This window comes from Pseudorasbora parva, chromosome 20 (genome assembly GCF_024679245.1).
Source record: "Pseudorasbora parva isolate DD20220531a chromosome 20, ASM2467924v1, whole genome shotgun sequence".
Taxonomy (NCBI): Eukaryota; Metazoa; Chordata; class Actinopteri; order Cypriniformes; family Gobionidae; genus Pseudorasbora; species Pseudorasbora parva.
Window position 1 is genome coordinate 1865009 of NC_090191.1, and position 12292 is coordinate 1877300.

The 12292-nt window shown below is 41.5% G+C and overlaps 1 protein-coding gene across 2 annotated transcripts; it reads left to right on the forward strand.

The window, feature by feature from the left end:
* The first annotated feature begins 65 nt into the window (after nucleotides 1-65).
* Nucleotides 66-12264, forward strand: ikbip (IKBKB interacting protein). 2 transcript variants are annotated; one of them, XM_067428634.1, is made up of 3 exons: nucleotides 66-1225; nucleotides 1322-1418; nucleotides 9668-12264. In XM_067428634.1, the coding sequence occupies exons 1-3, from the start codon at nucleotides 1050-1052 to the stop codon at nucleotides 10316-10318; spliced, it is 924 nt and encodes a 307-aa protein (XP_067284735.1). In that variant the 5' UTR covers nucleotides 66-1049; the 3' UTR covers nucleotides 10319-12264. The 2 variants fall into 2 exon arrangements, with proteins under 2 accessions (XP_067284735.1, XP_067284736.1); XM_067428635.1 differs by lacking the exon at nucleotides 9668-12264 and adding an exon at nucleotides 5550-8169.
* Nucleotides 12265-12292: the final 28 nt, after the last annotated feature.

Consider the following 12292-nt stretch of genomic DNA (forward strand, 5'->3'; position numbering starts at 1 on the left):
AAATAGTTATTTGATTTATCAATTTTGTTTTAATATTTTATATTACTTATTGTTTATTTTCTGTTGTTGTTTCATCTTATGATTGTGTAGTTTGAAGGGATGTTTGCCTCGTGAGTAGGGGATCAGAGAACATCTCCATTTTAAGGTTTTTAACGTCGTCATATGTTGTGAAGCAGTGATTTTCACACGTTTAACACTTCTTTAAATGGTACTGGTCAGACGAAGTGTAAGGTGTCAGAGCATTGAAAAGCTGCATACATTCCTACTGTATAGTTTGTAAAAACCCAAATGTATTTCTGATGCTTCAAGAGACTCTAATTAACCCACTGATGTCTCATATGGACTACTGTGATGATGTTTTTATTCCCTTTCTGGTCCTTCTGGAAAGGGACAGTGTACCGTGGATGCGTTTTCAATGGATAGACTAAATATAAAATATCTTAAGCTATGTGTGAAGATGAATGGAGGTCTCACGGGTGTGGAACGATATTAGGGTGAGGAGTTAATGATATAATTTTCATTTTTTTGGGTGAACTAACCCTTTTAAAAAAAAGCACAAGTCAACATGCCATACCAAACAAGACCACAGAGAGATGCCAAATGACTGAGCTACTAACTATACACATCCATTCACATTATTAAACACTAAAACATGCAATAATTGATCAAATCTTACAGCGCTGTTTGATTTTATTACCTACGTTTGTTTACTGGAACTTATATAATCGTGTATCTGTCACGTCTGATGATTAAGGCTCATCGGTAAATAACATGCAACTATACGAGTGGCCCGTTCAGTCCAGCGCGGAGGAAAGTAACGCCTGTCACGTGACATGTGCCGTGTCCCCGAAAGATAGTTTACAGGGCTAAATAATTACGTTAATTGATGCGAATAGACACTGGGTGAAATATAAACAGCATAGAGTAAAAAACAAAAAGCATAATTATTATTAGTATTCGTCTAACCCCGCCCACCAAGCGGAACTGCTGCGTGGCGATTTCCAGCAGCATCCGATGAGGGAAAAACAAACACACTTCCAGCACTCAACATGCAGACCAGCGACTTAAAACAGCGACAGAAGAGTTCAAACAAGCAGCAGAACGGAGAAAAGAAGAAAAAGGAGGACGAGAATAAGAACGAGGATGAGAAGAAGAAGAAAGAGTCCGTTGACGTGAAGCTCTGCGTGAGTCTGCTGTGTCTCGCGCTCTCCCTCCTCGTCACTGGGTCCGTTCACTTCTCTGTCTGTCTCTCTCTCACTCATATTAATATAGTTATTAATAATTAACTCTTTAATAAGCGTGTTTTATGCGTCCTGCACAGGCTGCATCTCCAGCAGAGAGCCACACTCGCAGAGATGCGCGGAAAGAGCCGCAGTGTTGAGCAGCTCGACGAGAAACTCACTCAAGTCGCACGGCAGGTTTGTGCAAACACACAATAACACACTATAATACACAATAACTGATGCTGTCCTGTGTCTGACACACTCTCAAACACACAATAACACACTATAATACACAATAACACACAATACCACACTATAATACACAATAACTGATGCTGTCCTGTGTCTGACACACTCTCAAACACACAATAACACACTATAATACACAATAACACACTCTCAAACACACAATACCACACTATAATACACAATAACTGATGCTGTTCTGTGTCTGACACACTCTCAAACACACAATACCACACTATAATACACAATAACTGATGCTGTCCTTTGTCTGACACACTCTCAAACACACAATAACACACTATAATACACAATAACACACTCTCAAACACACAATACCACACTATAATACACAATAACTGATGCTGTCCTTTGTCTGACACACTCTCAAACACACAATAACACACTCTCAAACACACAATAACTGATGCTGTTCTGTGCCTGACACACTCTCAAACACACAATAACACACTATAATACACAATAACTGATGCTGTTCTGTGTCTGACACACTCTCAAACACACAATAACACACTATAATACACAATAACTGATGCTGTCCTGTGTCTGACACACTCTCAAACACACAATAACACACTATAATACACAATAACACACTCTCAAACACACAATAACACACTATAACACACAATAACTGATGCTGTTCTGTGTCTGACGCACTCTCAAACACAATAACACACTATAATACACAATAACTGATGCTGTCCTGTGTCTGACACACTCTCAAACACACAATAACACACTATAACACACAATAACTGATGCTGTCCTGTGCCTGACACACTCTCAAACACACAATAACACACTATAATACACAATAACTGATGCTGTCCTGTGTCTGACACACTCTCAAACACACAATAACACACTATAACACACAATAACTGATGCTGTCCTGTGCCTGACACACTCTCAAACACACAATAACACACTATAATACACAATAACTGATGCTGTCCTGTGTCTGACGCACTCTCAAACACAATAACACACTATAATACACAATAACTGATGCTGTTCTGTGTCTGACGCACTCTCAAACACAATAACACACTATAATACACAATAACTGATGCTGTCCTGTGTCTGACACACTCTCAAACACACAATAACACACTATAATACACAATAACTGATGCTGTCCTGTGTCTGACGCACTCTCAAACACAATAACACACTATAATACACAATAACACACTCTCAAACACACAATAACACACTATAACACACAATAACTGATGCTGTCCTGTGTCTGACGCACTCTCAAACACAATAACACACTATAATACACAATAACACACTCTCAAACACACAATAACACAAGTACTGATGATGCTATAGTCGAGTGTGTGCGTGGTTTGTGTCAAACGAACTCATTTTACAGTAAGCTTTCATTGAATAACAGCCCTTATTAATCTCAGGTTATGTCTATTTCTACATGATATTCATACATTAATCAAATTAAACATCTGGCAATATTACTTACAGTCGTATTCCTATAAACATTACAATTACAAGATTATACCCGTATTTCTCAATAATCTCAGACTTATTTGCCTTATTATGTTCATCAAAATAATGCTTTATCGGTAAAATGTAAACATGTTCACCCTAATCAAGTATTTGTTTGGCATTAAGCACATTAATTGCATAAAAGCAGAATTCAGGTTGTTTTCTCTCTTTCTAAATCCTTTTGCCAAATTTTTGGACTCTATTTTAATGGTTAAATTACATTTTAGTATACAAAGTTATGAAACACATTCAAATGATCTTACTCTAATAATGAAACATACTCAATTTAGCAACTGTTTATTACAAGTTTAACAGGTTTTACATGTTTAGTGGTTAAATAGTCTAATTAATAATGAAATAACTGAAATAGTCTTTTTGCTTTTTTAATTCTTTGACACTCCCTGTCTCCACATCTTATATATAACCTATGTATAATCTTACTCATGCTGCACTTGAAATAACACACATTATAGGCTAATATTTAAACTAAGCCTAATGAAACAGGCTACACGTTTTCTTTAACCCATGGCGTACGGCGTATTCTGATGCACATTGTCCTCAATGGCAGCGGATATAACTCAACACAATAGACATTTTAGCCCTACAGATGTGTGCAAGACATCATTATAAACGGTCTACTTTTATTTGTGTACACTCACAGAGGCTGTTACTTCAGAGAACGGATTATATTATATTATAAAGTGTGCAAGTTTCATGATTTCAGTGAATTAGACTTGCTTTTTCATTTCTAAACTAAGATAAACAGGACTAAAGTACCACAAAAAAAGCTCTAAATATTATGCAATTTTAATGTGATGATTTTGTAAGATTAAAGGTTTAAAGGTGTAGGTAGACATGACATGACCACTGTCACCAGAAGATGGCAGGAGAGGAGCACTCACTTCTTCGCACCTAAAGGGTTAGTTCAGCCAAAATGAGATGTCTGTCATTAACTCCTCCCCCTAATGTCGCTCCACACCCGTAAGACCTCCGTTCATCTTCACACACAGTTTAAGATATTTTAGATTTAGTCCGAGGCCATGGGCGTAGATTACGGGGGGGACGTGTCCCCCGCACTTTTATTAAAGTGTATTTTCGTCCCCCGCAGTTTTACTGGGTCTCACCGATCCTAGTCAAACCCGCTCCGAGCGGGATTCGAGGCGATGTTACCCTGCGCGGCGGCGGGCAAGTCAACTGGGACGCTAAAGACAGCTTTCTCTAAACTCGGTTGATAGCGTGCCTCTTAAAGTCAAGTGTATTTACATGGAAACTGAAAGCTGAATTTATCATCATTACTCCAGTCTTCAGTGTCACATGATCCTTCACTAATCACTCTCATATGAGGATTTCATAATCAAGAAAAATCTATGATTATTGTTAGGGGTCGACAGTTTAAGACCCATAGACCAGATATGCGAAATGAAGACCAGGAGTCAGGATGTTCAATCATCGGAGAGAATTTACTGAAGAATAGTTTGCAGTTTCATCGGTAGAGTCAGCTTCAGAGTCTCTCAGGGCGGAGACTTAATGCACAAGTGTTAGAAGTACATAAACCAATAGCCTACTAAAATTGGCATAAAATAAGACAAAAATATGATAGATATTATAGTGGTTATTGATCAGCAGTGTATTTGATTATATCCTCCCAAATTAAAAGCAAGAGATGCAATAAATTATATTGGTTAAAAAAAGGTATAACTGTCCTCCTCACTTCTGAAAAGATGGCTACGCCCCTATCCGAGGCCTTTCTGCCCTTTGAATGTAAGTGTATGCCCACTTGCTGTCCACGTTGCTGTCCATTATATATAGTCGTTTAATGTACTAATGTCACTGAAACTCTGTAAAAACCTTCATTTTTTCCTCTTCGCTCTTCCAATACAAGCAGCATCTCTCATCCTGCTTTTCCCGTCATTAATGCACTATATATATGAGAATAAAGCATCTAACATGCTTTGAGCAATCATACTACTAAAACTAAATGCGATCTGGTGATTTAAACGCTGTCTGACTTTGAGGAGTGTGTGTGCGCTTCAGATGATCAACCCAATCCGTCTCCGCTCTAATCTCAGGAAAGCTCGTCAGAATGACCGCTAGTCTCAGACTGTACATGTCCAGCTCATCTTTAACTATAATTCTGCATTTACTCTCTCGTGTTGTTTCTCAATCATCATCGTTCATGTTTACTCAAAAGTTGCGTTACATTTGTGGCACGCGTCATGCTAAATGTCAATGTCATATTAGTATCCCCAAGCTGATGTGTGTGCGTGTTGTGGACAGATTGTATCATGCACTTCCCCTGCATAAACTCACTCCTCCACTATTTTCAGATGCGCTTGTATCAATCTGCTGTATATCGATATACACGGTTTTGCCTCATTCCATATCGTTTCTAAAATATATACCGATATATTGTACAAACTCGATATACCGCCCAGCCCTAGGTAGGACTACACCGTGCGTAATGCACTTCGTCATCAGCGCATAGTGTACAAACTTAAGTTATATTAGTGTCCCCGAGCTGATGTGTGTGTGTGTGTGTTGTGACTGCAGCTCCAGGCCTCCGCTGCGCTGAGACTCGCCCTGGGCTCCGTGCTCAACACTTCTGCGGAGCTGCAGATGGAGCAGGACTCGTCCTCCCGCCTCCTCCACACGCTTCACCTCCGCCTCCAGAGCGCCGGAGTCCAGCCGGACTCCAGCCACGAGCTCCAGGCGCTCAAGACTCAGTCTCGCGGCACACACGGACTCGTAACGGAGCACATCAACGCCATGGACGGGCGTCTGCGGGAGCTGAGCGAGCGGCTGCAGGAGGTGCAGGACGGCTCCAGGAGGAACACTCGTGTGCTGGACCGCACCGAGGAGGAGGACGCGGCCCAGGTTCGGCAGCTGATGGACGGGGACGCCCGGCGGATCTCCCGGGTCCAGGAGCAGCTGGAGCAGCTCGAGGCTCCGGGCCTGCGGGAGAAGCTGGAGTCCTACGCTCCTCAGGCTCAGGATGAGCAGCTGGCGGCCGCGGAGGAGGCCGTGCGCTCCATGCTCCGGGTCCGAGCCCACATGAACGCCTTCCTCCGGAGAGTCCAGGAGCTGGAGCTGCAGGTGCAGAGTGCCGAGGACCGGATGAGGGAGATTCGAGACCGCGGGAGGACGGGATCTGAGCCGAGGACCTGAGCTACTGCACGTCTGACTGTAGCTGCGTTTACATGGACCCTAATCATCCCATCGGAACCAGACTAGCAGCACAACCGCAATGATCTGATTCAAATTTCATTCAGATTGTAGGGGGCTGAAAACACACACTGAATCGAGGAGTCCAGTCATATCACATCTTCCTCTTCACAATACCCCATAGATTTTCTATGAGGTTAAGTTCAGGCGAGTTTGCTGACCAATTAAGAACAGGGATACCATGGTCCTTAAACCAGGTACTGGTTGCTTTGGCACTGTGTGCAGGTGCCCAGTCCTGTTGGAAAAGGAAATCTGCATCTCCATAATGTTGGTCAGCAGCAGGAAGCATGAAGTGCTCTAAAACTTCCTGGTATATGGCTGCGTTGACCTTGTACCTCAGAAAACACAGTGGACCAACACCAGCAGATGCCATGGCTCCCCAAACCATCACTGACTGTGGAAACTTTACACTGGAGCTCAAGCAGCGTGGGTTGTGTGCCTCTCCTCTCTTCCTCCAGACTCTGGGAACCTGATTTCCAAAGGAAATGTTAAATTTACTTTCATCAGAGAACATAACTTTGGACCACTCAGCAGTCCTTTTTGTCTTTAGCCCAGGCAACACGCTTCTGATGCTGTGTTGTTCAAGACTGGCTTGACACAAGGAATGCGACAGCTGAGACCCATGTGTTGCATACGTCTGTGCGCAGTGGTTCTTAAAGCACTGACTCCAGCTGCAGTCCACTCTTTGTGAATCTCCCTCACATTTTTGAACGGGATTTGTTCCATAGTTCTCTCCAGGGTGTGGTTATCCCTATTGCTTGCACACATTTCTACCACATCTTTGCTTCCCTTCGCCTCTCTATTAAAGTGCTTGGACACAGCTCTATGAACAGCCAGCCTCTTTTGCAATTACCTTTTGTGTCTCGTTCTCATTATGCAAGGTGTATTTATATGATTTTTGATTATTAAAATGTAATAAAAAATGATTGAAATGTAATTCAGTAAACATAAAACAGAGTTTGGTAAAAAATAAAAAGGAAATTGAAAAAGGCCCTAAAGATGTAATTTTTGTTAAACTTTGAATCAATTTGTTAAATTGTATATACAAAAAATTGATTTAACCATTGAAATAGAGTCCAGAAAAATTAAAACAGAAAAAACGTTATTAGGAACAAAATCAAAATCGTATGATTTCATATGGCCCTAGGATAGTTTAGGGGTGGTTTATTCCTTTGCAATCTGATCGCGAGGGCAAAGATACATATCACGTTTGCTTTTTAAAACAAAGGATGCAACAACAGCGGGAAACTCGTACATTCGTGAAGTGTGCGCATGTTAAAAGATCAAAGAAGAATAGCTATAATGGCAGTCAGAAGAGAGAAAGATGTGCATTTTACCCTCACTCCCACACATTCCTTGAATTGTTTGCAGCGTATCCGAAGGGGGATTAAAAGTCATTAAATGGACATTAAATGGCGAAAATTAAAGCCATAAATGGCATTACATTTTATTCCTAAATGCATAATTCTTCTTTAGATAGCCAGTTTAAAAAGCATTAAATTAGATTTGATGAAACAACACTTGTAATTTTGTGCTAGTTTTGTCATGTACATTTGTTGTGCGTGTGCAGGTATTAACATCACACATTGAATTTATGCTTTAATAATACGTGTGTTATGTTATTGTGGTTCATTTATCATTGAATATCATATATGTTGTAAATGCCCAATTTTGATCCAGTTAAACAACATTACACAACCAAGAGTGTTTTTCTGAAAACCATCACGACTAAGAAGGACTCTACGACAGCTCCATAAACAATTAATCAACATCGTCACTTACATTTTAGATGCAGTATTGACTGTTTTTGTTCTGTTTTCAGCAGCGAAAATAGTTCCAAAACAGCAGAACCACAGCAAAGATTCAATAACCTGTTCGTAAACGCCTGCCTCATTCTTAAACGAATCAGCCGCCTGAATCACTTATTTGAATGAATCAGCCATTTGAATAAATCAGTTGTTTGAATGAATCAGCCATTTAAATGATTCAGCCGTTTGAATGAATCAGCATTTTAAATGAATCAGCCGCCTGAATCACTTATTTGAATGAATCAGCCATTTGAATAAATCAGTTGTTTGAATGAATCAGCCATTTAAATGATTCAGCCGTTTGAATGAATCAGCATTTTAAATGAATCAGCCATTTGAATAAAACAGTTGTTTGAATGAATCAGCTGCTTGCATAAATCGTTTGAATGAATCAGCCGTTTAAATGAATCAGCCATTTGAAAGAATCACTTATTTGAATGAATCAGCCGTTTAAATGAATCAGCCATTTGAAAGAATCACTTATTTGAATGAATCAGCCGTTTGAATTAATTGTTTGAATGAGTCAGCTTTTTAAATGAATCAGTCATTTGAATGAATCAGCCGTTTGAATGAATTGTTTGAATGAGTCAGCTTTTTAAATGAATCACTCATTTGAATGAATAAGCCGTTTGAATGAATCAGCCGTTTGAATGAATTGTTTGAATGAGTCAGCTTTTTAAATGAATCACTCATTTGAATGAATCAGCTGTTTGAATGAGTCCGCCGTTTGAATGAATCAGCCGTTTGAATGAATCAGCCGCTTGAATGAATCAGCTGTTTGAATGAGTCCGCCGTTTGAATGAATCAGCCGTTTGAATGAATCAGCCGTTTGAATGAATCAGCCGCTTGAATGAATCAGCTGTTTGAATGAGTCCGCCGTTTGAATGAATCAGCCGTTTGAATGAATCAGCTGTTTGAATGAGTCCGCCGTTTGAATGAATCAGCCGTTTGAATTAATCAGCCGCTTGAATGAATCAGCTGTTTGAATGAATCAGCCGTTTGAATGAATCAGCCGCTTGAATGAATCAGCTGTTTGAATGAGTCCGCCGTTTGAATGAATCAGCCGTTTGAATTAATCAGTCGCTTGAATGAATCAGCTGTTTGAATGAATCAGCCGTTTGAATGAATCAGCCGCTTGAATGAATCAGCTGTTTGAATGAGTCCGCCGTTTGAATGAATCAGCCGTTTGAATGAATCAGCCGTTTGAATGAATCAGCCGTTTGAATGAATCAGCCGTTTGAATGAATTGTTTGAATGAATCAGCTGTTTGAATGAGTCCGCCGTTTGAATGAATCAGCCGTTTGAATGAATTGTTTGAATGAATCAGCTGTTTGAATGAGTCCGCCGTTTGAATGAATCAGCCGTTTGAATGAATCAGCTGTTTGAATGAGTCCGCCATTTGAATGAATCAGCCGTTTGAATGAATCAGCCGTTTGAATTAATTGTTTGGATGAATCAGCCGTACAAATGAATAGTTTGAATGAATCAGCCGCTTGAATATATTATAGTTTGTAATTATCATATTTTAAAAACTTTGTAATATCATAACTAAATACATTTTTAAGTCTGAACTTTGTCTATCTCCTAAATGTGTGTTTTTCTGTGATAATTATGTGTGTGTGTGTGTGTGTGTCCCAGTGTGCGCTGCTGTCCCCGGCGGAGGCTGTCTCTGCGGAGCTGGCTCATCTGGAGCAGCGTTTCTCCGGCCTCAGTGCCCAGCGGGAGCAGCTCCAGCGGGACCGCAGCGCCCTCGAGCGGGCTGTGGAGGAGGCCGAGACCCGGGCCAGGCTGCTCTCCGCCACGGTGGCCTCTGTCCGGACGGATGTGCGGCGCATGGCCGGCCTGGAGGCGGAGGTGGAGGCGCTGCTCAACCACACCCACGCCCTGGAGGAGACGGTGTCCCAGACGGAGAAGCTGATGGTCAAGCGCATCGGGGACCAGCTGGCCGGCAGCATCGACCGCATCTCCGCGCTGAAGAGCTCGGCCGAGAGGAACGGCCAGCGGCTGGACCGGGTCTCCGCACTCGCCCTCCAGCTCTCCGCCGAACACCGCCAACTCTCAGAGCGAATCCTGGCTCTGGAGAGCGGCCAGGCCAAGCTGCGCAGGACGGTGAGCTTCGCCGACGACCTGAAGCCTAAAGTCTTCACCATCAGGCAGGACTTCGCCCTGGTGGAGCCCAGGCTGGCCGACCTCACCCTGCGGATCGGCCAGATCGCGGAAGACCTGAGGAGCAGAGGCGGAGAGCTGGAGGAGCTGCGGGAGCTCAAACGGGACGATCACAAACCCTGAGGAGTCTGAGGGACGCTCACGTCTGCTGCTGTTGACCAGTCAGAGATCCTCAGAAATGAGGAGGAAACTGGCCGTGTTATTAGGGAAGGGGCCATTCCCAAACTTTTCCCACAGAGCTGGGAGCATGGAATTGTCCAAAATGTCTTGGTGGTGCGTAGGCCTGTCACGAACACATTTTGCTGGATGATTAATCGGCCAAGAAATGATTGCGATAAACGATAAAAGTCATTCCGAGACCATTTTCATCTAACATTATGATAATGGCATAGTAATGCAGGTACACCTTATCAAAGACCAATACACTTTTATTTCTAAAGACTATTTAACACTGAAAACTGTTTTTTTTTATAGATATCCACAATAAATGAATTGACTCTCAGCCTGTTAACAAAAAATGCATATTGAATAAATACCAAAAACAATAAATAAAATGGATGAAACAGAAATGAGGAGGAAGCTCGCCGTGTTATTTAAAGGTGCAGTGTGTAGTATTTATGCCAGTGGTCTCAAACTCAATTCCTGGAGGGCCACTGCTCTGCACAGTTTTGCTCCAACCCTAATCAAACACACCTGATCCAGCTAATCAAGGTCTTCAGGATAACTAGAAACATACGAGCAGGTGTGTGTTGAAGCTGGTTGGAGCTAAACTGTGCTCTTCCAGGAATGGAGTTTGAGACCACTGATTTATGCACTGGAGCGCATCATGTTGATACGGGAAGGGGCCATTCCCAAACTATTCCCATAAAGTTGGGAGCATGAAATTGTCCTAAATGTCTTGGTATGCTGAAGCCTTATGGTGCGTAGGCCTGTCACGATAACACATTTTGCTGGACGATAAATCGGCCAAGAAGTTATTGTGATAAACGATAATATTGTTCTGAGACCATTTTTATCCCAAATAATGGTAATGGCATAATAATGCAGGTATACATTTTCAAAGATCAATAAACTTTTACTAAAGACTATGTAACACTAAAAACCATCCACAATAAATGAAAATTGAAAGTCGGAATTGCGTAGACATCAAGTTAGAAGTGAAATTTTTCGGTCAGTTTTGATTTCTTAAATTATAGTTTCTCCTTTTTTCTGACTTTCAAAAGTCAAGAATATTGTGTGTACCAAAAAAACCCTGCTTATTAATGTTTTTGAGTTTTCTCAAGGCAATACTGGAGAAGAACACGTATATTTTTAATTGACTCGATGTACCCCTCATGATGTCATTCCGGGTTAAAATCTGAATACAAAAATACGACAAAATAATAGTACTTAAAATCAGCTTGGGCTAAAGTGATGATCAGGCCCACCAGAAAAGACAAGAAAACTGGACAACACAAAAACACGTCAATATCAAATGTTGGGGTTTACCGCTACATCGACTGTTTTCTGTGTGTTGAGGTCCTGTCCAACCACGCAATGAATACCTTCTGAAAACTAAACATTCTTCGTAAGAATTGTGGCTAAGTCTAAAAAACCGCATTCAGTTGCAGAGGAACTAATTGTGCCAGCCGCAGCGATCCTCACTAACACAGTGTTGGACAAGAAAGTGGCGAAGGCCATTAAAACGGTGCCTTTATCTCACTGTTGAATTGACGATATGGCTGAAGATATCGCAGACTTCTGAACTTGAATGGATAAGGAAACCTTTTGCACTCTCCAGGAAAGACTTACAGAATCGTCCTCAGATAGGGGTTTGAGACTAACGTTTTCAGAGCCATAACTGCCACAGTTTCGCTGCAATGCTGAGAAGGAGTACCGCGGTATTGGGAAATCTGCTCTGTATGAACTGCTGCCTTTTGGGCCAACCTATTTGTGTGAGGTAACATTTTCAGCCATGCACATAAAGACAATTGAAATGTTGAAAAATATTATTAAACGAGTATATTTTTTGGGAATCCATGAATTTGTAATCTTGGAAATGTTTGTGATGGGGATGGGGGTCCAGTAATTATTCATAGACCGAAGAAACAGCAGTTC

Bases quoted from the DNA above. Each gene is read 5' to 3' on its own strand.
- ikbip (XM_067428634.1), top strand. From the start codon at position 1,050: ATGCAGACCAGCGACTTAAAACAGCGACAGAAGAGTTCAAACAAGCAG. The intron at 1,226-1,321 runs GTCCGTTCACTT...CGTCCTGCACAG, and splicing joins CTCTCCCTCCTCGTCACTGG to GCTGCATCTCCAGCAGAGAG. The intron at 1,419-9,667 runs GTTTGTGCAAAC...TGTGTGTCCCAG, and splicing joins TCACTCAAGTCGCACGGCAG to TGTGCGCTGCTGTCCCCGGC.